The following is a 27,779-nucleotide window of genomic DNA, read 5'->3' as shown; positions in this document are numbered from 1 at the left end:
AGGAGACAAAAAGAAAGGGTTTCCAAATTTGGGCCCAGCCCCATTCAGGCAGTCCTTTCGGAATCGGAGATTTTTCCGCCCAGACCCCCCAGGGAGCAGAATAAATGGGAAGAAGGCAGGAGAAGGGATAGAGGTTACCTCTTTGGCAACACCTCTCGTGACAAAAAACCCGCCAAATGACATTGTGCCTACGGTAGGGGGAAGACTCACATCTTTCCTTCCCGCTTGGGAGAAAATATCCAACAACACCTGGATTCTAAACATCATACAGTACGGTCTAAAAATAGATTTTATTTCTTTTCCTCCCCGGAAGTACATAGAAACGAAAATAAGATCTTCAGTGGCAGAACAAGCAGCTTTAGAGAAAGAAATCATTTCCCTACTGCAAAAATCTGTAATTCAAGAAATCCCTCCTCAGGAAGTAGGAGAAGGGTTTTTCTCCCCTCTTTTTTTAGTACCAAAACCCGACGGGTCCTTTCGGACCATTATAAATCTAAAAAACCTGAACAAATACGTAAAAAATTACAAATTCAAAATGGAAACAATAAAGTCCACCATAAAAATCCTGTTTCCGAATTGCTACATGGTCGTGATAGACCTAACCGATGCATATTATCATGTGCCCATCCACAATCAGTCTCAAAAATTCCTGAGATTGGCAGTTTCCATAAAAGGACAATTAAGATTTTTTCGGTACAGAGCTCTTCCGTTCGGAATCTCTATAGCCCCTCGAATATTCACGAAGGTAATAGCGGAAATGATGGCCCACATAAGGGAACAAAATATATTAATAGTCCCTTACCTAGACGACTTTCTCATCGTAAGCAACTCGGCCCAAAGTTGCAAAGAACAGAGGGACCGGGTAATGACTATCTTGACGGACTTGGGGTGGCTCATAAACTTAAAAAAATCAAAGTTGGAACCCTGTCAAGTACAGGAGTTCCTAGGTCTGACATTAGACTCCCGAGTCCAAGAACGTCGGCTTCCAAACCCCAAAAAAGACAGCATATTAGCTATGATAACGCGAACTTTTCACCATCCTTCCATGACTCTAAGGAGAGCAATGTCGCTACTAGGCTCTCTGTCCTCATGCCTACCAGCGATACCCTTCGCACAGTTCCACACAAGAGAACTTCAGTGGCACGTACTCGAATGGCAGTCAATACTAAAGGACAACTTGGAAGGTCAAATCACCCTGAATTCCTCAGTTATTCATTCCCTTCGTTGGTGGGGGGAAACCCAAAACTTATCAAAGGGAGTTCCTTGGGTGACACAAATATCCCGGGTGATAACAACCGATGCGAGTCCCACAGGGTGGGGGGCTCACATGGGGGACAGAGTTGCTCAGGGAACCTGGTCAGTCCAGGAACTATCAGCATCCTCAAACCAAAAAGAACTTTGGGCAGTACTTCAAGCTCTTCTTTCTTTTCTGACCTATATTCGGGGACATCATGTCCGAATCTTTTCGGACAACAAAGTGACTGTAGCGTATATAAACCACCAGGGAGGAACAAGGTCTCGGGCACTCATGAGTTCTTCAGCCAAAATTTTCAACCTAGCGGAAGAAAATCTACTATCCCTCTCTGCGCTACACATTCAGGGTTCAAACAACGAGAGAGCAGATTACCTGAGTCGATCTCAGTTAAAACAAGGCGAATGGTCTCTAAACCAATCCATCTACGATCAGATCACAAAAATGTGGGGAGCACCGACAATAGATCTATTCGCCAATCACAAAAACAAAAAAGTGAACAAATTCTGCTCACTGAACCCGGTAGGGAATCCACAGGCTCTAGATGCCTTTATGATTCCGTGGACCCAAAAATTAACGTATGCCTTTCCTCCAACTATTCTGATCCCGGCAGTCATTCGGAAAGTCAGAGAGGACAAAACGAAAATGATCCTCATAGCCCCGTTCTGGCCAAAAAGGACGTGGTTCTCCTGGCTGAGGATGCTTTTGGTCTCGGACCCATGGGTCCTGCCGAATATACCAGACCTTCTACATCAAGGGCCGATCTTCCACCCACAGGAATCGAACTTACATTTGACAGCCTGGTTTTTGAACGGAGACTATTAAAAGAAAGAGGTTTCTCGGATAATTTAGTTACCACGTTGTTAAAAAGTAGAAAACCCATCACTACTAGAATATATGGGAAAACATGGAAAAAATTTCTGTCCGTCTCCAAAGTAAAAGTCCAAGATGGGCCCTCAATTCCTAAAATACTGGAGTTCCTACAAAAAGGTCTGGAACAGGGGTTGTCGGTTAGTACTCTTAAAGTACAAATAGCAGCTCTAGGAGCACTCTATAACCATAATATTGCGGCCAACCCATGGATAATTAGATTTGTTAAGGCGGTGACAAGATCAAAGCCATTAGTCGCTCAGAAAGTGCCCTCATGGGACTTAAATTTAGTCCTCTCGGCGTTAACGGGTCCTCCATTCGAACCCATAGAGACGATTTCCATTAAAACTCTATCACTTAAAACCATTCTCTTGGTAGCGTTAACATCCGCACGCAGAATAAGTGACATTCAAGCCTTATCCTCTAATCCACCCTTCACCAAAATATTAGATGATAGAGTCACTCTTAGACCCGACCCGGCCTATTTGCCAAAAGTGGCATCAAAATTCCATAGGTCACAAGAAGTCTCCCTGCCATCCTTTTGTCCAAACCAAAAAATGAGAAAGAGCAGAACTTCCATAATCTAGACGTCAGAAGGTGCCTAATCCAATATTTAGATTCCACCAGAGAGTATAGGAAGGAAGGCTCTCTGTTTGTCTGTTTTCAGGGTCCCAGAAAAGGATTCCGGGCATCCAAGGGTACTTTGGCGAGGTGGATAAAGGAGGCGATAGTCCTGGCATATTCATCCTCGGGGAATGAGATCCCAGATGGTATAAGAGCACATTCCACAAGAGCAGTAGCTACCTCATGGGCTGAGAGGTCAGAGGTATCAATAGAGCAAATCTGTAAAGCGGCCACCTGGTCATCACCATCGACCTTTTTTAGACACTATAGATTAAATCTAGCCTCTGTGTCTGACTTAACCTTCGGACGAAGGGTTCTCGAGGCGGTGGTCCCTCCCTAAGCTTAGTCTCTGCAATTCTCTCCGTAGTGCTGTCATGGGAGACCGAGAAAGTCGTAGTTACTCACCGATAACGGTGTTTCTCGGAGCCCATGACAGCACTCGCTTATTCCCTCCCATCACGTGTGCGGTGAGCACCTTTAATTACATATAATTTATATACTGTATATAGTTTGAGTATAGGCACGGGGTTCCTCTTTTAAGAAATGTTGTAATATGATTTTTTCTCTGTTGTAAACTAACCTGGAGGTCCTCCGATGCTCTGTAAACCAACTGATGCGAGGGAGAGGTACCGCCCTTTTATCTGTAGGTTTCCTGTCCCTGAAGGGCGGATCCCCTCTCTCCGTAGTGCTGTCATGGGCTCCGAGAAACACCGTTATCGGTGAGTAACTACGACTTTTTACACCACAATATTATATTCATTATGTAAACTAGGGGCCAGGTCAGTGAGGGATCTGTGACATGTCAGAAGCCAGACTGATGAATACCTAATCAGAGCATCACATGAAGACCCCCACAGCACAAGAATCTCATTAATATTTATTTTCAGTTGAGTTACACAACAACCACAAGACTGATTTCATCAACCATGGTATAACTGTAATCGGTATAATGGCACCAACCTGACAGTGTCTGTAGGTTACTGTGCACAATCCTGCTGACAGGTTCCCTTTAAACCAATCAGGTGTGCACAGAGGGCCAAGTCAAGAGTTTCTGGTAAGACTGGTCTAAGTTACGGCAGGCCAGCTAGCTTCTATTCTGAAAATGGTGATGCACTATACATAGATGCACAAACCTCAATCTTCAAAAAAAAAAAAAAGTCGGACACAAATTCTGCCCAATTTATCAGAAAAAGGGCTTGTGCAAAAATTTATCGGGTACAGTTCTACAAGTGTATGCAGGCAGATATTTTGTAGAAAACATTGCACTGGTCAACAGCAATATTGGCACAATCGCTTAGTTTAGCAGAACAAGAATGATCATGCACATGTGAATCGAGAGAAGAATAACGCCAAATGTTCAGATCCAGGGTGCTAAGAGTTGCAGTGCTGCCTCATTTATATAGAAGCCCTGGATCAGGCGCGTCGAAGCTTCACACGGCTTCATTTTCTAGCCATTGCAGCCTGGTTATTTGGATAAAAAGATGCACGTTTTTCAGAAATATGGTACACAGACATCATGTTTGTAATTTTCAAACTTTTATTTTGGTATTTCATTTTCATAATCAATTATTTATCACTGCATAAGCTTTCATTGTAAAGAATCTCTGCATAAGATGGAGAACCTCTGTAAACCTCGGATAGAATCACATCATTTCATTATTACAGCACTTGATTGGTTGCATGTAACCACATTAGGTAAATGACCTGATAATCAACCTCTATTATACTCACTGGTGTTGGTGGATGCCACAGTCATTTTGTCTTCATTCAAATAATTAAAAACAAACCCTCAATATTCATTTAATATAAATGCCAGAAAACTTTAAATCAACAAATAATATACATGGAAATGTCAAGTAATTACTGTATGTACAGTGGGGAAAATAAGTATTTGATACACTGCCGATTTTGCAAGTTTTCCCACCTACAAAGAATGGAGAGGTTTGTAATTTTTATCGTAGGTACAATTCAACTGTGAAAGACAGAATCTAAAATAACAAAACAAAAAATCAGATTGTATAATTTCTAAATAAATTGCATTTTATTGCATAAAATAAGTATTTGATGCCCTACCAAACAGAAAGAATTCTGGCCCTCACAGACATGTTAGTTTTTCTTTAAGAAGCCCTCCTACTCTGCACTCGTTACCTGTATAAAAGACACCTGTCCACACACTCAAACGCCAACCTCTCCAAGATGACCAAGACCAAAGAGCTGTGTAAGGACACCAGGGACAAAGTTGTAGACCTGTAAAAGGCTGGGATGGGCTACAGGACAACAGGCAAAATTATTAGAAAATGGAAGAAATACAAGATGACTGTCAATCTTCCTCAGTCTGGGGCTCCATGTAAGATCTCGCCCAGTGGGGTGAGGATGATTCAGAGAAAGGTCAGGGATCTGCCCAGAACTACCTGGTCAATGACCTGAAGAGAGCTGGGACCACAATCTCAAGCATTACAGTACAACACTATGCCATCATGGATTAAAATCCTGCAGGGCACACAAGGTCACCCTGCTCACGCCAATACATGTTCAGACCCATCTGAAGTTCACCAATGACCATCTGGATGATCCAGAGGAGGCATGGGAGAATGTGGTCAGATGAGACCAAAACAGAACTTTTTGGTATGAACTCCACTCCCTGTGTTTGGAGGAAGAAGGATGAGCACAATATCAAGAACACAGTCCCAAACGTGAAGCACGGTGGGGGAAACATCATACCTTGGGAATGCTTTTTTGCAAAGGGGACAGGACGACTGCACCTTATTGAAGGGAGGATGGATGGGGTCATGTATCGCAAGACTTTGGCTAACTAACTCCTTCCCTCAGTAAAAGAATTGAAGATGGGTCGTGGCATGACAAGGGCCCAAAACACACAGCCAGAGCAACTAAGGAGCGGCCCTGTAAGAAGCATTTCAAGGTCCTGGAGTCGCCTATCCAGTCTCAAAACCTGAGCCCAATAGAAAATCTTTGGAGAGAGCTAAAACTCAGTACTGCCCAGCGACAACCCCGAAACCTGAAAGATATGAAGAATATCTGTATGGAGGAGTGGGTCAAAGTCACAGCTGTAGTGTGTTCAAACTTGGTCAAGAACTACAGAAAACGTCTGACCTCTAATAGCAAAAAAGATGATTTCTGTACCATATATTAAGTTCTGTTTTTCTACTGCATCAAATACTTATTTTGTGCAATAAAATGCAAATTAATTATGTAAAAATCATACAATGTGATTTTCTGGATTTATTTTTTACTTTGTATCACAGTTGAAGTGTACGTATGATAATAATTACAGGCCTCTCCATTCTTTGTAGGTGGGAAAACTTGAAAAATCGTCAGTCTATCAAATACTTATTTTCCCCACTGTAAATGCCATGAATCGCTTTCATATTTTTTTTTCTAGAAAAGTGCAGCATACTATCTTTAAAAAAAACACACGAAATTGGTGTAAAGTTGTTCTAACGTATACCTGAGCTACATTTCACCACTGGAGCCTGTGCTCCTACTAGTGGTACATGTTAATACCTTTCTTGTATGTTTTTTAAACGTATTTAATTGGCAGATGCCGTGATCATGCTGTGACCAGTCCTTAGTGATAAAACAGGGTCATTTTAATAAACAACCAAGGTCTAAGACATAATGCAAGCAGAACACTGATTGGTGGCACAGGGTGTGTATTGTCAGCGTGGCAAATAATTATAGAGATATTGCCCACTACAAGCAATGCTTCTTTTATGTCGCATCCAATGGACAATGCCATAAAATTCAACAGAAATACAATTTTCATGTACATGAATTTAGAGGCATAGATAGGTGCCGTTTTGCCGACACTATATTACATCGCCATACAACTATTAACTTGTGTGTGGCCACAATACACGAGCCTTTGTGTTACTTGATAAATTTTGTGGCCATAGCATTGTCTGATCCGTAACCGCTGATATGCTGCAGCATTCTCCCACTCCTCCCACTTGGACAAGATATAAACGCTACATCAACTCAAGGCACGCCTAATTGCTGCAGCGCTAACATGACGCCCCTGCCCGTTGTAGACCCTGGCAGACCAGGTAGAAGAATGCAGAGTTGGGTATAGAAGAATGTCACCAGAATAAGAGGGTATTTAATTTTCTTTTAACCCCCCTGGCTTCATTAATAAAAGGAAACTCTTAATAGATACATTACCATAAAAAATATTTTTAAAAAATGCATTTTTCGGTGGCTGATTATAGTGAATGAGCGTAACTAGGAACGCTTGTTTCCCGATGATTGGCCACTGTTAACAGACTGCCAGTCACCTAAAGAACGGACAAAATGCTCATTCGTCGGGTGAAATGAAAAGGTTTTTTTAAAAAAAAAAAATCATCATTCTCAGCAACAGATCTGAATGTATAAACAGGAGATGTGCTGCTAAGGACAATAACCGTTTATGTACACAGAAGAAGGACCAATCGTTCTGTGCACATGGGAAGTGTGGTCAGCATGTCCAAACAGGGTGTTAAACTACTACGGTACCTATTGGCAAAGATGTAGTCAACTGGTGGCCGTTTAATTGCTTCCATCGTGTAGTGTTAGCCCAGAGTACCAGGTAGATAACTGTTGAAATATGGGGGATTAGTCTGGGGTCAATAGTCTATAGCTGGATGAGTATGCAATAGACTCTTCTTGTGGTATATCGATGATCTCTTACTTTTCGCACCTTTTCTCCCCATATTATAGGTACAGTATATGAGGTAAGGATGTATATAGACACTTTTTGCTCCCAGTCAAGGTCGTCGGCTACTGTAAATTCCTTAGTACGTCAGGCAGGCGGGTCACGCAATCAATGACATAGTGAGGTGTGGGCTTGGGGTTGCTGTTTCCATGTGGATTTCTATTCAACCAAATAGTTGCCTTGAGTCCAGCATTCAGTCCTCCGAGAATATCAGTTTCCAGACTGTCACCTACCATCACACAGTCCTCTGGTTTCACCTGCACAAGGTCACAGCAATGAAGAAATATCGATGGTGCCGGCTTCTCTTCCACATGTTCTCCTCCCACCACCACAGCATCAAAGTATGGACTGATGCCACAAGCCTCAATTTTCTCTCTCTGAACTTGTCTTTGTCCATTGGTGAGCAGTACCAAGGTGGCAGAATTTCGGAGCTCGCTCAGCATATTTTTGGTACTTTCTGACATGGCCAGGAGTTGGAGGCGACATGTTTTCCAAAGATTATAACATTCTTTGGCTAAATCTTTATAATCTCCAGATCTTATCTCCTCCATGGAGGTTTCAAAATGTGAAACCCTAAGGTCATCCATAGTCATTTTGTAGGAATCAAAATTTTCATGGAGAAGTTTTGTTTGGAAATGATTACATATAATTTGGGCTTCTTCTTCGCTGAACTGGCTCTTGTCTACCAGGAATTTTAGTACCTGTGAAAATATAGGAAATACATTTACATTGTAAACTGAAGGAAAGTGACGAAGACTAAGGATAATGTATATATACTAAGAAGGATTTAAAATATGGCCCTTAATAACTAGAGTCTATATAAAAACCTACACACTGCTGTTAAGGTTTTTGTCGTGTCAAAAAATCAACTGTAACAGTGGTGGGTGTGGATCCACTGCGCCACGGGCCAGACTTACCCTGAAGGGGCGTGATTTAAGTGTCTACTGGGTATTCACTAGAGCCTCTGATGGTGAGGATAGGCTCAGCTGCCAGTAGACACCAGGTACCACTCCAGGGAAGCAGTTCTCGGGACTGCAGCAGATGAAAAGGAGGGTCAAGGACTCCAGTTCGAGGTACAAGTGGGCAAGACAAAGGCGAAGTCAGGCTGTTCGAGGTCAGGGCAGGCAAATGAGGGCATCAGCTGTATATCAGAGTTGATGTCATGCATGACTGCAGGCGTTTAACCCCTCTGATGCCACTGTCAGTAGTGACCGCTACATTGATGGGCATCACAGAGGGAGGGACCTTCCTCTCTGCTCCCATCGGCACAAAGCAATTGCGATCGCATTGTGCTGATGGTTGTCATGGTGACCCAAAGCCGAAAGATGGTAGCGGGGTCACCAAGTGGCCTGTAAGCTCCTGCCCAGAGCAAGTGCTGACACACCTTCCTGCCTGAGAGACGCTGAGCTAATGCCCTGCAACGCAAAATCATTGCAGAGAATAACATCAGTGTTCAGGGCAGGGAAAGTTGATGTCCTCCTGGGACAAGGTAAAAAAAGTTACACCCGACCTATAAAACTATCCCACTGGTTTATCCCTTCAGTGAACACTAAAAAATAAATAAATAAATAAATAAATAAACGAGGCAAAAAACTATGCTTTCTCATCATACTGCCGAACAAAAAGTGAATAAACCGCGATCAAAAAGACATGTATATAAAAATTATATCTCTGAAAACATCATCTTGTCCTGCAAAAAACAAGCCGCAATACAGCTCCATCCGCGGTAAAATAAAAAAAGTTATAGAATAAAAACGATGCAAAAATATTTTTTTTTCTACAAAATAGTTTTTGTTGTGTAAAAGAGCCAAAAGATATAAATGTGGCATCGCTGTAATCTTACTAACCCAAAAAATAAAGCTATTTCTCAATTTTACCACATAAAAAAACAAAAAAAAAACAATTCCTGAATTACTGAATTTTCTTCATTCTGCCACCCAAAAATTGGAATAGAAAGCGATCTACAAACTTTGTTCCCGAAAATGGTATTAATAAAAACAAACTGTCAGCCGAAATATGGAAAAATTATAGCTATCTAAATATAGGGATACGCAATAAAAAGCGTCTTTCAGTGTGTGACAGCAGCCAAACATAATCGCACCGACCCGTAGAAAAAAGTAGCCTAATTCCTTATACTGCACGAGTAACGGCGTAAAAAATAAATTAACCCCTTAATGACCGCCAATACGTCTTTTAACTGACCTGAGATATAAGAGAATAGTATCCCCATACAGATGACAATCCAGCATCTGTCGGCTGTCCACTATAGCTGACAACTTGCTGTACCAGCCACAATCAGTATTTGCACCATCTAAATCTGTTTAACCCCTTAGATGCTGCTGTCAATAGTGACTACATCATTATAAATGGTTAACAGAGTGTGGGGGCTTCTTCTTTGTCACAATTGGTGCCCTCAGATCATGATTTTGTTGTACTGATGTTTGCCATGGCAATTCATGACCAAATAGCGGCCTTAGAGTCTGAGGGCTGTAGTAATCTGTTTAGAAGTTAGCAACACTTAGGTGGTAAAAATACACATTTTCATTTCTGTCATACCACTTTGCATTAATTCCTGTAAAGCACCTGAAGGGTTAATAAACTACCTGACAGCAGTTTTCAATATGTTTAGGGGTGCTGTTTTTAAAATGGTATCACGTTTGTGGGTTTCCCAATATATGGGACCCCTAAAGTCACTTCAAACATGGATAAGTCCCTAAAAAAATAAATGTTGTAAATTTCTTTGAAAAAATGAAAAATTGCTGCTACATTTTTAAACCTCCTAAAATGCTAACAAAATAAAATAACATTTTACAAATGGTGCTGATGTAAAGCAGACATGTGGGAAATGTTATTTATTAATGGTTTGCTGTTGTATGACTATCTGGATTAAAGGGATAATCATTCAAATTTAGAAAATTGCTAATTTTTTAACATTTTTCTCAAATTTTTGATATTTTTTATAAATAAACACAAAAAATGTTGAACAAAATTTACCTTTATCATAAAGTATAATGTGTCACGAAAAAACAATCTCAAAATCACTGGGATTTGTTGAAGCGTTGCAGAGTTATTACCACATAAAATGACACTGGTCAGATTTCAAAAATTTGGCTCGGTCACTAAGGGGTTAAGCCAATTTTTCACCTGCTGTTGATTTGTTCATTCTGCCTCCCAAAGATCACAGCAAGACTCTGCTCAAGTTTATCCTGCACTTTACGCTGATCGCTTACATCGGGGTTTCTGTGAAAATCTCTGAACTACATGATTCAAATAGAACCCCTGGTGGAAGATTCCCTATGAGGCAGATGGAGGCACTGTGGACTCTGTTTGGCCTGTGAACTGGCGGTGTACATCTTTTTAGGCGTCCACAAAAGCGAGGTCCACCAAAGTTTTGTGCAATTCTGAAAAGAAGGACACCGCTGAGCAGAGGCCACATGGAGTCCAGAGTAACTCTGCTGTCATAATTGTGAGTGCCTCCCTTGGGGGGGTTTCATCTGAATCACGTCACTCATATATTTAGATGGAAACCCCAATATAAGTGCTCAGCGTAGAGCGCCGGATAAATGTGGTCCCAAACATTATGTAAAATGTTTCCAATAAAAGCTTCAATTCAATCCAAAACAAAAACAAATCCGCTCTCAGGTCTGTAAACTGAAATATAGGGGGCTTCCACGTTACTGGCAGCACAAGGGTTCTAGAAAAGCGCTATGGCTCCTTGCACTCCAAAAGAAATTCTATGTTCCCAAATCCAAATGCTTCCTCCTTTGAGAGCTCCCACCGTGCGTCTAAACCACTTTCAGGCTATGTGCACACGTTCAGGAATTCATGCAGAAAATTCCTGTGAAAATCCGGACATTTCTGCCAGATTTCTGCATGAAATCCGCATGCTTTTTTTGCGCGGTTTTGACGTGGTTTTTGCGCGGTTTTTTCCAGACATTTCCCAATGCATTAGACAGTGGGAAAACCGCTAAAAAAAACGCAAAATTAATGAGCAGGTTCATTATTTTTCCGCAATGCGTTTTTCATGCAGAAAAACGCACATCATGTGCACAGAAATTGCGGATTTCACTAAAAATGATAGGATGCTTAATGTATGCAGATTATTTGCGGTTTTATAGAGTTTTTATAGCGCAAAAACGCTAAAAAACCGCAAATAATCTGCAACGTGTGCGCATAGCCTTAGCTTCCACATGTTTGGCATTTCTGTAGCGATGAGAGCCCCCCTAATATACAGGTGTGTGTCTCCTGAAGAATGTTTATGTAAACACATATTTAAGTTTTATATTTTTCTTTTTCAATTCAAAAAGATTTCAGTTAATTTTTCAATAGCATTGTACAGATTATGGGTGACATTAAGTGTGGAAAAAGTTGTGAAATTATTCTTGTTGGTATGAAGTTCTATGACATGACAAAAAAAACGTAGATTTTAACAATAGTATGTAAGTTTTTATATCTACTCTAGAATCTTGGCATAGGGACAATGATTTAAAACAAAAATGTCCAGAATGTAAAGGTACCTTCACACTGAACAACTTACCAACGATAGCGATCCGTGACGTTGCAGTGTCCTGGATAGCGATATCGTTGTGTTTGACATGCAGCAGCGACCAGGATCCTGCTGTGACATCGCTGGTCGGAGCTAGAAGGCCAGCACCTTGATTCATCGCTGGATCACCCGCTGACATCGCTAAATCGGCGTGTGTGACGCCGATCCAGCGATGTCTTCACTGGTAACCAGGGTAAACATCGGGTTACTAAGCGCAGGGCCGCACTTAGTAACGCGATGTTTACCCTGGTTACCATTGTAAATGTAAAAAAAAAAAAACACATACTCACATTCCGGTGTCTGTCGCGTCCCCCGGCATCCGCTTCCCTGCACTCCTCCTGCATCCTGTGTCAGCGCCGGCCGTAAAGCAGAGCACAGCGGTGACGTCACCGCTCTGCTTTACGGCCGGCGCTTACACAGGATGCAGGAGGAGTGCAGGGAAGCGGACGCCAGGGACGTAACAGGCACTGGAATGTGAGTATGTGTTTTTGTTTTTTTTACATTTACAATGGTAACCAGGGTAAACATCAGGTTACTAAGCGCGGCCCTGCGCTTAGTAACCCGATGTTTACCCTGGTTACCCGGGGACTTCAGCATCGTTGGTCGCTGGAGAGCTGTCTGCGTGACAGCTCTCCAGCAACCACACAAGGACTTTCCAACGATCACGGCCAGGTCGTATCGCTGGTCATGATCGTTGGAAAGTTGCTGAGTGTGACGGTACCTTAACAGAATGAAGCAAATGTGAACTGGTACAGGCTGCAGTGACTGCAATAAATATCTACACAACAAAAAGGGTAGCAGTGCACTATGTTTGCCAAGATACATGCAAAACGGAATGTATGAACTGTAAGCTGTATTATCGCCATATAGAGTACACTAATAAAATTAGCCAATTCATGGGTGCTCACCAGCCATGAAAAGGTGCATACACTCACGTTATGTGCCCGATAGTGGCCATAGGCAGGACAGATGCCGAGGCATTGGTCTACCATAAGGATCCATGGTAAAGAAATGTATACTGCATGGTAAATGCTTCTTTACAGTGGCCTTCTGGATAGGAAAGCACAGAATGCTGCACTTTCCTATACAGTTGCATACCGACCAGATGGAGGCCATAGTAACACATTTTAGTCCTCTGGTGAATGGTTGCCTATTTCGATGTTACAGTATATCTTTTAAAAAACTTGAGCTGTATACTGCAGTATAGGTGCCCAGAAACCGTGTTCACCTACCTTATACTGATAGGATAAGTGCTCCGCCAAATACAGAGACAGTCTCTGCTATAACAAAAGTAATCTGACCAGCACCTTCTAACAGAACGAAGCATGTAAGCAGGAGCAGGCTGTTATGACTGCATTATCCCATAACCCCCATTCCACTGCGCAGGCGCGCCTCATTGTGCCCTATTGAACAGCCAGTCATTCCACTGCGCAGGCGCGAGACGTCAGGCACTATGTGGATGATTGAGAGACTGGATGTATAATAGGGCACAGTGAGGCGCGCCTGCACAGCTCTACGATTCCAATAATCAGGAGCAAGACTTCGGGCACTACGAGGAGGACGGAGAGACGTGATCCACTTACATGCCATTAGAAAAGGTGGCGTTTGAAGGGACCAGGGCTGTGGTGGTCGCAATCTGGGGACGCCCATCGGACTGGACCGTATCATTTACATGCAGCGCGGGGCAAGTATAAAAGCACTTTTTCTGAGGGGCATGTCTGAGGATATAAAGGGGGTTGCAGGGACACCATTCTTACCATCTTAAAAGGTGATGGGCACAGTTTATAAGAGGGAAAAAAAAGAGTGAGGTGCAGGACAACCAATTTACAAGGAGTGACAGGTGCCACTTGGGTGGGATGCATGCATTTGGCCTATTCAAAATAGGACAGGTGCACATTATCTGGCGATTGTACACACGTCTGAGAATGGGTGTGGGGACAACATTATCGGCACTGTTCACCTTCCAATGTGGAAGACAAACCCCTTAAATTCTTCATTCAAAATATTGTGGCTGAGATTTCCCATTAATGAAACATTTGACTGCTACTAACTAAAGATGTCAGCCTGCTTCTCAGGCTCTATCCATGTGATCTTATGACAAGTCAGAGGAACACATTTTGATCAATTAACCCTATGAATAAGGTGAAATATAAGATAATGGTTTTAACCACAAGAGCTTCTATTTCATAAAACATAATCACCATCATACAGGTGACACCGTGCTTAGAAATACTTATGACTCATGTACACACTGACTTATTCTGAAAAGTCGCCTGAAATGATGGGGCTACACAACACTTGCATTGTGGTATAACAAACAGATTTACACGTTACTTACCTCTTCTATTGCTTCTTTGCTGGCTCCAGATGTGTCAATCAATGTGTTATCCATGTCAAAGAACACGGCTTTAATACCGTTCAGCACCATGTCTGTGCCCGGAGTCTGCAGGATCAGATAAATATGGACAGTGCATATTAAATAATGAGAATACAATACAGCTTGCACAAGTTATTATTATTATTTATATAGCACCTTTAATTCCATGGTGCTGTACATGAGAAAGGGGTTACGTACAGAGTTATAGACATCGTTTACAGTAAACAAATTTACAATGACAGACCAGAACAGAGGGGAGAGGACCCTGTCCTTGCGAACTTACATTCTATGGGTTAATTGGGAAGAGACACAAGGTCGGGGGTGCGGGAGCTATAGTGGTGGTGAGGCCGCAGCTCAGGTGGTTGGTGAGACGGCGGAATGATTATTGCGGGCTTTAGGCTTTCCTGAAGTCCTGAAGAGATGGGTTTTCAGGTTCCGTCTGAAGGAACGGGGGGTGGTGGATAATTGAACGTGTTGAGGCATGGAATTCCAGAGGATGGGGGATATTCAGGAGAAATCATGGGAGGCGGTTGTGTGAGGAACAACAAATAAGTGTGGAGGAGAGTAGGAGGTCTTGGGAGGATGGAAGATTACGTGAAGGAAGATATTGGGCGATTAGTTCAGAGATATAGGGAGGGGACAGGTTGTGGATGGCTTTGTAGATCAGTGTTAGTAGTTTGAACTGGATTGGTTGGGGAACTGGGAGCCAGTGGAGGGATTTGCAGAGGGGAGAAGCAAAGGAGTAGCGAGGAGAGAGGTGGATTAGCCGGGCAGCAGAGTTGAGGACAGACTGGAGCGGTTCAAGAGAGTTAGCGGGGAGGCCACAGAGGAGGGTGTTGCAGTAATTGAGGAGGGAGATGATGAGGGCATGCACAAGAGTTTTGGTCAATCATCCATATACAGTTAGGTCCATAAATATTTGGACAGAGACAACATTTTTCTAATTTGGGTTATAGACATTACCACAATGAATTTTAAACAAAACAATTCAGATGCAGTTGAAGTTCAGACCTTCAGTTTTCATTTGAGAGTATCCACATTAAAATTGGATGAAGGGTTTAGGAGTTTCAGCTCCTTAACATGTGCCACCCTGTTTTTAAAGGGACCAAAAGTCATTGGACAATTGACTCCAATGCTATTTCATGGACAGGTGTGGGCAATCCCTTCGTTATGTCATTCTCAATTAAGCAGATAAAAGGCCTGGAGTTGATTTGAGGTGTGGTGATTGCATTTGGAAGGTTTTGCTGTGAAGTAAACATGCGGTCAAAGGAGCTCTCCATGCAGGTGAAACAAGCCATCCTTAAGCTGCGAAAACAGAAAAAAAACCATCTGAGAAATTGCTACAATATTAGGAGTGGCAAAATCTACAGTTTGGTACATCCTGAGAAAGAAAGCAAGCACCGGTGAACTCATCAATGCAAAAAGACCTGGGCACCCACGGAAGACAACAGTGGTGGATGATCGCAGAATAATCTCCATGGTGAAGAGAAACCCCTTCACAACAGCCAACCAAGTGAACAACACTCTACCAGAATGATGGAAAGAGAAAAGTATGGCGAAGGCGTGGTACAGCTCATGATCCAAAGCATACTACATCATCTGTAAAACACGGCGGAGGCAGTGTGATGGCTTGGGCATGCATGGCTGCCAGTGGCACTGGGTCACTAGTGTTTATTGATGATGTGACACAGGACAGAAGGAGCCAAATGAATTCTGAGGTATTCAGAACCATACTGTGTGCTCAGATCCAGCCAAATGCAGCCAAACTGATTGTCGTCGTTTAATACTACAGATGGACAATGACCTAAAACATAAAGCCAAAGCAACCCAGGAGTTTATTAAAGCAAAGAAGTGGAATATTCTTGAATGGCCAAGTCAGTCACCTGATCTCAACCCAATTGAGCAGCATTTCACTTGTTAAAGACTAAACTTCAGACAAACAGGCCCACAAACAAACAGCAGCTGAAAACTACTGTAGTGTAGGCCTTGCAGAGCATCAAAAAGGAGGAAAAACAGCGTCTGGTGATGTCCATGAGTTCAAGACTTCAGGCAGTCATTGCCAACAAAGGGTTTTCAACCAAGTACTAGAAATTAACATTTTATTTAAAATTATTTAATCTGTCCAATTACTTTTGGTCCCTTTAAAAACAGGGTGGTAACATAGTAACATAGTTAGTAAGGCCGAAAAAAGACATTTGTCCATCCAGTTCAGCCTCTATTCCATCATAATAAATCCCCAGATCTACGTCCTTCTACAGAACCTAATTGTATGATACAATATTGTTCTGCTCCAGGAAGACATTCAGGCCTCTCTTGAACCCCTCGACTGAGTTCGCCATCACCACCTCCTCAGGCAAGCAATTCCAGATTCTCACTGCCCTAACAGTAAAGAATCCTCTTCTATGTTGGTGGAAAAACCTTCTCTCCTCCAGACGCAAAGAATGCCCCCTTGTGCCCGTCACCTTCCTTGGTATAAACAGATCCTCAGCGAGATATTTGTATTGTCCCCTTATATATGGTTATTAGATCGCCCCTCAGTCGTCTTTTTTCTAGACTAAATAATCCTAATTTCGCTAATCTATCTGGGTATTGTAGTTCTCCCATCCCCTTTATTAATTTTGTTGCCCTCCTTTGTACTCTCTCTAGTTCCATTATATCCTTCCTGAGCACCGGTGCCCAAAACTGGACACAGTACTCCATGTGCGGTCTAACTAGGGATTTGTACAGAGGCAGTATAATGCTCTCATCATGTGTATCCAGACCTCTTTTAATGCACCCCATGATCCTGTTTGCCTTGGCAGCTGCTGCCTGGCACTGGCTGCTCCAGGTAAGTTTATCATTAACTAGGATCCCCAAGTCCTTCTCCCTGTCAGATTTACCCAGTGGTTTCCCATTCAGTGTGTAATGGTGATATTGATTCCTTCTTCCCATGTGTATAACCTTACATTTATCATTGTTAAACCTCATCTGCCACCTTTCAGCCCAAGTTTCCAACTTATCCAGATCCATCTGTAGCAGAATACTATCTTCTCTTGTATTAACTGCTTTACATAGTTTTGTATCATCTGCAAATATCGATATTTTACTGTGTAAACCTTCTACCAGATCATTAATGAATATGTTGAAGAGAACAGGTCCCAATACTGACCCCTGCGGTACCCCACTGGTCACAGCGACCCAGTTAGAGACTATAACATTTATAACCACCCTCTGCTTTCTATCACTAAGCCAGTTACTAACCCATTTACACACATTTTCCCCCAGACCAAGCATTCTCATTTTGTGTACCAACCTCTTGTGCGGCACGGTATCAAACGCTTTGGAAAAATCGAGATATACCACGTCCAATGACTCACCGTGGTCCAGCCTATAGCTTACCTCTTCATAAAAACTGATTAGATTGGTTTGACAGGAGCGATTTCTCATAAACCCATGCTGATATGGAGTTAAACAGTTATTCTCATTGAGATAATCCAGAATAACATCCCTCAGAAACCCTTCAAATATTTTACCAACAATAGAGGTTAGACTTACTGGCCTATAATTTCCAGGTTCACTTTTAGAGCCCTTTTTGAATATTGGCACCACATTTGCTATGCGCCAGTCCTGCGGAACAGACCCTGTCGCTATAGAGTCCCTAAAAATAAGAAATAATGGTTTATCTATTACATTACTTAGTTCTCTTAGTACTCGTGGGTGTATGCCATCCGGACCCGGAGATTTATCTATTTTAATCTTATTTAGCCGGTTTCGCACCTCTTCTTGGGTTAGATTGGTGACCCTTAATATAGGGTTTTCATTGTTTCTTGGGATTTCACCTAGCATTTCATTTTCCACCGTGAATACCGTGGAGAAGAAGGTGTTTAATATGTTAGCTTTTTCCTCGTCATCTACAACCATTCTTTCCTCACTATTTTTTAAGGGGCCTACATTTTCAGTTTTTATTCTTTTACTATTGATATAGTTGAAGAACAGTTTGGGATTAGTTTTACTCTCCTTAGCAATGTGCTTCTCTGTTTCCTTTTTGGCAGCTTTAATTAGTTTTTTAGATAAAGTATTTTTCTCCCTATAGTTTTTTAGAGCTTCAATGGTGCCATCCTGCTTTAGTAGTGCAAATGCTTTCTTTTTACTGTTAATTGCCTGTCTTACTTCTTTGTTTAGCCACATTGGGTTTTTCCTATTTCTAGTCCTTTTATTCCCACAAGGTATAAACCGCTTACACTGCCTATTTAGGATGTTCTTAAACATTTCTCATTTATTATCTGTATTCTTATTTCTGAGGATATTGTCCCAGTCTACCAGATTAAGGGCATCTGTAAGCTGGTCAAACTTTGCCTTCCTAAAGTTCAATGTTTTTGTGACTCCCTGACAAGTCCCCCTAGTGAAAGACAGATGAAACTGTACAATATTGTGGTCGCTATTTCCTAGATGCCCAACCACCTGCAGATTTGCTATTCTGTCAGGTCTATTAGATAGTATTAGGTCTAAAAGTGCTGCTCCTCTGGTTGGATTCTGCACCAATTGTGAAAGAATTTTTCTTGGTTATTAGCAGAAACCTGTTGCCTTTATGGGTTTCACAGGTTTCTGTTTCCCAGTTAATATCCGGGTAGTTAAAGTCCCCCATAACCAGGACCTCATTATGGGTTGCAGCTTCATCTATCTGCTTTAGAAGTAGACTTTCCATGGTTTCTGTTATATTTGGGGGTTTGTAACAGACCCCAATGAGAATTTTGTTACCATTTTTCCCTCCATGAATTTCGACCCATATGGACTCGACATCCTCATTTCCTTCGCTAATATCCTCCCTTAAAGTGGACTTTAGACAAGACTTTACATAGAGACAAACCCCTCCTCCTCTCCGATTTTTACGATCCTTTCTAAACAGACTGTAACCCTGTAAGTTAACTGCCCAGTCATAGCTTTCATCTAACCATGTCTCGGTTATTCCCACTATGTCAAAGTTACCTGTAGATATTTCTGCTTCTAGTTCTTCCATGTTGTTTGTCAGGCTTCTGGCGTTTGCGAGCATGCAGTTTAGAGGATTTTGTTTTGTTCCAATCTCCTCGCTGTGGATTGTTTTAGAAATGTTCTTACCTCCCTTCTGAGTATGTTTTCCTGGGTCTTCTTTGTTCAAGTCTAATGTTTTTCTTCCCGTCCCCTCTTCTTCTAGTTTAACGCCCTCCTGATGAGTGTAGCGAGTCTTCTGGCGAATGTGTGTTTCCCAGGTTTGTTGAGGTGTAGTCCGTCTCTGGCGAGGAGTCCATCGTACAAGTAATTCACACCGTGGTCCAGGAATCCGAATCCTTGTTGTCTGCACCATCGTCTTAGCCAGTTGTTTGCATCAAGGATCCTGTTCCATCTCCTGGTTCCATGCCCGTCTACTGGAAGGATAGAAGAAAAAACTACCTGTGCATCCAGTTCCTTTACTTTCTTCCCCAACTCTTCAAAGTCTTTGCAGATTGTCGGTAGGTCCTTCCTTGCCGTGTCATTGGTGCCAACATGTATCAGAAGAAATGGGTGGACGTCCTTGGAGTTGAAGAGCTTTGGTATCCTATCGGTCACATCCTTGATCATCGCACCTGGAAGGCAGCATACTTCTCTTGCAGTTATGTCCGGTCTGCAGATGGCTGCTTCTGTGCCTCTCAGTAGTGAGTCTCCCACCACCACCACTCTTCGTTGCTTCTTGGCTGTACTTTTTGCTGTCACTTGTTGCTGTGTGCCCTCTTCTTTTTTGCTTGCTGGTATTGCTTCATCCTTAGGTGTGCCATCTTCATCCTCTACAAAGATTTGATATCGGTTCTTCAGTTGTGTGGTTGGTGATTTCTCCATGGTCTTCTTGCTTCTTTTGGTCACATGCTTCCACTCATCTGCTTTTGGAGGTTCTCTGACACTTTTTTCACCTTCTGTGACCAGTAGAGATGCTTCTGTTCTGTCTAGAAAGTCTTCATTCTCTTTGATGAGTTTCAAAGTTGCTATTCTTTCTTCCAGACCCCGCACCTTTTCTTCTAAAAGGGCCACTAGTCTACACTTCTGACAGGTGAAATTTAATTCTTCTTCTGGTCGATCTGTGAACATGTAGCACATGCTGCAGATCACCATGTAGGTTGTCACATCTGCCATGTTGCTCCTAGATCCTGCTGACTTGCTGTGTGTTTTCCTTCTTGTGTAATCTACTCAGCCAAGCTCTCTTGCAATAATGTCCTACAGGCAAAAATTTGCGCGCCGTAAGGCGCGCGGTTTGGTGATTCTTTCCAAGCAGCTGGTCCTGGCTGTACCCAACGATCTTCTAGCTTAGGGAGACTCTTCGCTTTTCCCAGAAGGCACCTGGAATATGCAAATTAACCTCCTCAAGCTTGAATCCCTGGTTTGGTGATTCTTTCCAAGCAGCTGGTCCCGGCTGTACCCAACGATCTTCTAGCTTAGGGAGACTCTTCGCTTTTCCGAGAAGGCACCTGGAATATGCAAATTAACCTCCTCAAGCTTGAATCCCTGGTTTGGTGATTCTTTCCAAGCAGCTGGTCCCAGCTGTACCCAATGATCTTCTAGCTTAGGGAGACTCTTCGCTTTTCCCAGAAGGCACCTGGAATATGCAAATTAACCTCCTCAAGCTTGAATCCCTGGTTTGGTGATTCTTTCCAAGCAGCTGGTCCCGGCTGTACCCAACGATCTTCTAGCTTAGGGAGACTCTTCGCTTTTCCCAGAAGGCACCTGGAATATGCAAATTAGCCTCCTCAAGCTTGAATCCCTGGTTTTGTTAAGGAGCTGGAGCATGTTAGGAGCATGTTAAGGAGCTGAAACTCCTAAACCCTTCATCCAATTTTAATGTGGATACCCTCAAATAAAAGCTGAAAGTCTGAACTTCAACTGCATCTGAATTGTTTTGTTTAAAATTCATTGTGGTAATGTCTATAACCAAAATTAGAAAAATGTAGTCTCTGTCCAAATAGATATGGACCTAACTGTACAAACAGAGCAAAGACAAGGCAAGACAAGTTACAACTTATATTATAGTCTGGAGCTGCATTCAATATTTTTCAAACTTCGGAGCTGAAATCCACTGACATTTCTTACACAGTGTTCTGTGTTTGGCAATTTGTATTCTGGAAAGTCAGATACTGCACTGCCAAGGCAAACAGGATCATGGGGTGCATTAAAAGAGGTCTGGATATACATGATGAGAGCATTATACTGCCTCTGTACAAATCCCTGGTTAGACTGCACATGGAGTACTGTGTACAGTTTTGGGCACCGGTGCTCAGGAAGGATATTATGGAACTAGAGCGAGTACAAAGGAGGGCAACAAAATTAATAAAGGGGATGGAACTACAATACCCAGAGAGATTAGCAAAATTAGGATTATTTAGTCTAGAAAAAAAAGACGACTGAGGGGCGATCTAATAACCATGTACAAGTATATAAGGGGACAATACAAATATGTCTCCGAGGAACTGTTTATACCAAGGAACTAAGACCACAGCGACGACTCATCCAAGAGATCACAAAAGACCCCACAACAACATCCAAAGAACTGCAGGACTCAATTGCCTCAGTTAGGGTCAGTGTTCATGGCTCCACCATAAGAAACAGGGCAAAAATGGCTTGCATGGCAGAGTTCCAAGACAAAAATCGCTACTGAGCAATCTACTATATAATTGTCTAAGGGTCACTTCCGTCTGTCACGGTTATTCATTCGCTGATTGGTCTCGTCAGCTGCCTGTCATGGCTGCCGGGACCAATCAGCGATGGGCACAGTCCGGAAGAAAATGGCTGCTCCTTACTCCCCGCAGTCAGCGCCTGTCGCCCGCATAGTCCCCTCCGGTCACCGCTAACACAGGGTTAATGCCGGCGGTAACGGACCACGTTATGCCGCGGGTAACGCACTCCGTTACCGCCGCTATTAACCCTGTGTGTCCCCAACTTTTTACTACTGAAGCTGCCTATGCGGCATCAATAGTACAAAATGTAATTTTAAAAATAATAAAAAAATAAACCTGCTATACTCACCCTCCGTAGTCCGCTGAGCCGCTCCCGCCGGCCGCCATCTTCCGCTGCAGTTTCCGGTGGCAAAGATGGTATGGCAGAAGGACCTGCCATCCCGTCACGGTCATGTGACCGCGACGTCATCACAGGCCCTGCGCGCCTGCGCTAGAAAGACCTGTCATGACGTCACGGTCATGTGACCGTTACGTCATTACAGGTCCTGCGCCCATACCAACGCTGAGACCGGAAGCTGCTGTCGACTACAAGGGGCCTTCGGAAAGGTGAGTATATGTTTATTTTTTATTTTTTCACCTGTGACAAACCTGGCTAGGCAATATACTACATAGTTGGGCAATATACTACGTGGCTCTGTGCTGTATACTAGTTCGCTGTGCAATATACTACGTGGCTCTGTGCTGTATACTACGTCACTGGGCAATATACTACGTTACTGGCCAATATATTACGTGGCTCTGTGCTGCATACTACGTTGCTGTGCGATATACTACGTCACTGGGCAATATACTACGTAACTGGGCAATATACTACGTGACTGGGCAATATACTACGTGACTAGGCAATATACTACGTGGCTGCGCAATATACTACGTCGCTGGGCAATATACTACGTGGCTGGGCAATATACTACGTCACTGGGCAATATACTACGTGACTGGGCAATATACTACGTCACTGGGCAATATACTACGTGGCTGGGCAATATACTACGTAGCTGGGCAATATACTACGTGGCTGGGCAATATACTATGTGGCTGTGCAATATACTACGTGGGCTGTGCAATATACTACGTGGCTGGGCAATATACTACGTGGACATGCATATTCTAGAATACCCGATGCGTTAGAATCGGGCCACCATCTAGTAAGAACATAATGGCTTGTGTCAGTTTTGCCAGAAAACATCTTTTAATTTTAGTTACTAATATCAGTGTGGTTCAATTGCTTCACCTGTAATGTGTATATATTCTGTGTGATACCAGCTCTTATTATAGGGTGTGACGCTATTGCCACTCCCCTGCCTGGATTCCCCTCCCCCTCCGTGCAGGGAGTGATGCTGGCATACTCACTGCACCGGCCCTGCAGAGTGGTCCCCTTCTGCTGGCATTTCTTGTGCATGTTGCACTTCCTGGCAGCATGTTAGGGTGCTTCCCCCTTCTTAAAGGGGCAGCCCGCATTTAGTGGTCAATTACCTGGGTGACTGTATGGAAGTCACTGCTGCGGCACACACCCCGACACGCACTTTGGGTATGTTCCGCACCAGTGACTACCATACACCCAGGTAATTAACCTCTTCTAGCCCATACTACTTCATCTTATTCTTTATCTCCTGGACCTAACAGCCATTGTATACTCCTTTTTTGCCGGGGCGCCAGGCAAGGAGGGGGCACATTATTTAAATGACCTCAATGGGTAAGCCTGATCCTTGATTTACTGCACTTAACGTATTGCATCTGTGTGATTTCTCTTAAGGGGATACCGGTTGGACCCTGTATATGTGATCTTTTGCTTAACCCTTTTTGCTGAATGAAAAAAGATGTATACTTATCATTGTACCCCCACCTATGCTTGGCTATTGTCATGTCTCCTTCCTGTGGTCTTCTTTTAAAAGCATAGTGCATACAGCACTTTTGCAATTGTTGTGTGTTATTTCTACAATAAATAAAGACTTTATATATTCTTATAATTATGTGGTTTTGGACATTTTTGCTCCATTTTTTTGTGTTGCATCTTGCTTGGAGCAGTCCCGACATTTTGTCGCCTGTTGGGCATTTTGGGAGAACTAATTCGATTTGTTCTCTTTCATCATCTACTGTGGTGCTTCATGATTTAGTTATTAAATTTTTTTAAGCAGTGTAAACTAAGCTGCAGTGCCTGTTTGAAATCCGCAACATGTTAGTTTCTCTTGCGGGTACATGGCGCTCTTTGTGTGACTTTTCAATATTGAACTGAATTTGATGGCGAAAAGCCACAGAAAAAAAAACACATATACAATTCTGCTGGGGAAAGGCACTAAAACCACTCGTAATCCGCGCGCCTGTATCAATTTAAGTTGTGTCAAAGCCAAATACCGGAAAGTGTTAAAGACAAAGCAACTTTATAAAACATGAGATACCAAAAAGAGACAAAAATCACAGCATAGAGACCCAAGTAACCGAATTTATCTAATAGGCACCGAAAACCTGCACAACAAAAACTCATCAGAAGCTGATGGTGGGAACGTGGGCTTAGTATGTATGCCGATGCTTCACAGATACGGTGTGAACAGGGTGTAAGCTGTGAAGGATGTCTCTGACACACTAAAGAGGAAGAGTATAAAGGTGATGATTATAGATAAGTGGATTTCCTGGTGTTGACTTGGTGACGGGTTCTCTAGAACCGTGAACTCTGCTCAGAAATTCACAAAATTATTTCCTTCATATTCTGCACATAAACCCCCCCAAAACCACGTGGAATAATAACGGCCGCTGCTGACTTCTCTGTGGTCACACTGACTGACCTGCTTCCATGGTGACAGCCGCCGCTGACTTCTCTGCGGTCACACTGACTGACCTGCTTCCATGGTGACAGCCGCCGCTGACTTCTCTGTGGTCACACTGACTGACCTGCTTCCATGGTGACAGCCGCCGCTGACTTCTCTGTGGTCACACTGACTGACCCGCTGCCATGGTGACAGCCGCCGCTGACTTGTCTGTGGTCACACTGACTGACCTGCTTCCATGGTGACAGCCGCCGCTGACTTCTTTGTGGTCACACTGACTGACCTGCTTCCATGGTGACAGCCGCCGCTGACTTCTCTGCGGTCACACTGACTGACCTGCTTCCATGGTGACAGCCGCCGCTGACTTCTCTGTGGTCACACTGACTGACCCGCTGCCATGGTGACAGCCGCCGCTGACTTGTCTGTGGTCACACTGACTGACCTGCTTCCATGGTGACAGCCGCCTCTGACTTCTCTGCGGTCACACTGACTGACCTGCTTCCATGGTGACAGCCGCCGCTGACTTCTCTGTGGTCACACTGACTGACCTGCTGCCGTGGTGACAGCCGCCGCTGACTTCCCTGTGGTCACACTGACTGACCTGCTTCCATGGTGACAGCTGCCGCTGACTTCTCTGTGGTCACACTGACTGATCCGCTTCAATGATGACAGCCGCCGCTGACTTTTCTGTGGTCACACTGACTGACCCGCTGCCATGGAGACAAGTGCCACTGACTTCTCTGTGGTCACACTGACTGACCCGCTGCCATGGTGACAGCCGCCGCTGACTTCCCTGTGGTCACACTGACTGACCCACTTCCATGATGACAGCCGCCGCTAACTTCCCTGTGGTCACACTGACTGACCCGCTGCCATGATGACAGCCGCTGCTGACTTCTCTGTGGTCACACTGACTGACCCGCTGCCATGGTGACAGCTGCCGCTGACTTCTTTGTGGTCACACTGACTGACCCGCTTCCATGATGACAGGTGCCGCTGACTTCTCTGTGGTCACACTGACTGACCAGCTTCCATGATGACAGCCGCCGCTGACTTCTCTGTGGTCACACTGACTGACCCGCTTCCATGGTGACAGCCGCCGCTGACTTCTCTGTGGTCACACTGACTGACCCGCTGCCATGGTGACAGCCGCCGCTGACTTGTCTGTGGTCACACTGACTGACCTGCTTCCATGGTGACAGCCGCCGCTGACTTCTTTGTGGTCACACTGACTGACCTGCTTCCATGGTGACAGCCGCCGCTGACTTCTCTGTGGTCACACTGACTGACCTGCTTCCATGGTGACAGCCGCCGCTGACTTCTCTGCGGTCACACTGACTGACCTGCTTCCATGGTGACAGCCGCCGCTGACTTCCTTGTGGTCACACTGACTGACCTGCTTCCATGGTGACAGCTGCCGCTGACTTCTCTGTGGTCACACTGACTGACCCGCTTCAATGATGACAGCCGCCGCTGACTTCCCTGTGGTCACACTGACTGACCCGCTGCCATGGAGACAAGTGCCACTGACTTCTCTGTGGTCACACTGACTGACCCGCTGCCATGGTGACAGCCGCCGCTGACTTCCCTGTGGTCACACTGACTGACCCACTTCCATGGTGACAGCCGCCGCTAACTTCCCTGTGGTCACACTGACTGACCCGCTGCCATGATGACAGCCGCTGCTGACTTCTCTGTGGTCACACTGACTGACCCGCTTCCATGATGACAGGTGCCGCTGACTTCTCTGTGGTCACACTGACTGACCAGCTTCCATGATGACAGCCGCTGCTGACTTCTCTGTGGTCACACTGACTGACCCGCTGCCATGGTGACAGCTGCAGCGGACTTCTCTGGGGTCACACTGACTGACCCGCTGCCATGGTGACAGCCGCTGCGTACTTCTGTGGTCACACTGACTGACCCGCTGCCATGGTGACAGCTGCTGTGGACTTCTCTGTGGTCACACTGACTGACCCGCTGCCATGGTGACAGCCGCTGCATACTTCTGTGGTCACACTGACTGACCCGCTGCCATGGTGACAGCTGCTGTGGACTTCTCTGTGGTCACACTGACTGACCCGCTGCCATGGTGACAGCTGCTGTGGACTTCTCTGGGGTCACACTGACTGACCCGCTGCCATGGTGACAGCCGCTGCGTACTTCTGTGGTCACACTGACTGACCCGCTGCCATGGTGACAGCTGCTGTGGACTTCTCTGTGGTCACACTGACTGACCCGCTGCCATGGTGACAGCCGCTGCATACTTCTGTGGTCACACTGACTGACCCGCTGCCATGGTGACAGCTGCTGTGGACTTCTCTGTGGTCACACTGACTGACCCGCTGCCATGGTGACAGCTGCTGTGGACTTCTCTGTGGTCACACTGACTGACCCGCTGCCATGGTGACAGCCGCTGCATACTTCTGTGGTCACACTGACTGACCCGCTGCCATGGTGACAGCTGCTGTGGACTTCTCTGTGGTCACACTGACTGACCCGCTGCCATTGTGACAGTCGCGGATTCCTCACACATGATCTTATAAAAGTATTGGCCTATGACAAATCCTGAACGTTTGAACATCGGCTGAGGTAACATTTATGGACACGGACACATTGTAACAAACCACCAGCTCAGCCGTATTCCGCACACAATGGACGGTACAAGGTAGATAGAATTGTGCGATTACCATTACACCGGGAAGGCTCCAGATAAACATTATAGCAGAACTCCAGAATAAATAATAATACAAGTTTCAGAATGATCTTCTATTACACAGCTCTGCATACTCACACTGTGCCACACAGAAAATACAGGCGATACTTACACCAGCTCACAGAGTGACAGACTGCAGGGCAGGAGGAAGAAGCCGGGTGTAAGTGCAGCACTCCACCAGTCATCCGGGTCTCCAACAAAATGGC

At 44.2% G+C, this 27,779-nt stretch overlaps 1 protein-coding gene across 1 annotated transcript; it reads right to left on the bottom strand.

The window, feature by feature from the left end:
* Positions 1–4,265: 4,265 nt before the first annotated feature.
* Positions 4,266–27,771, bottom strand: NANP (N-acetylneuraminic acid phosphatase). Its single transcript, XM_069768992.1, has 3 exons — positions 27,686–27,771; positions 14,339–14,443; positions 4,266–8,155 (listed from the first exon to the last, which is right to left on the bottom strand). Exons 2-3 carry the CDS (start codon positions 14,426–14,428, stop codon positions 7,520–7,522), a joined length of 726 nt encoding a protein of 241 aa, XP_069625093.1. The 5' UTR covers positions 14,429–14,443; positions 27,686–27,771; the 3' UTR covers positions 4,266–7,519.
* Between the last annotated feature and the right edge of the window lie 8 nt (positions 27,772–27,779).

The sequence above is a fragment of the Ranitomeya imitator genome, chromosome 5 (assembly GCF_032444005.1).
Source record: "Ranitomeya imitator isolate aRanImi1 chromosome 5, aRanImi1.pri, whole genome shotgun sequence".
Classification (NCBI taxonomy): domain Eukaryota; kingdom Metazoa; phylum Chordata; class Amphibia; order Anura; family Dendrobatidae; genus Ranitomeya; species Ranitomeya imitator.
Note: the sequence above shows the minus strand (reverse complement) of the source record. Positions and strands in the feature narration are given on the sequence as shown.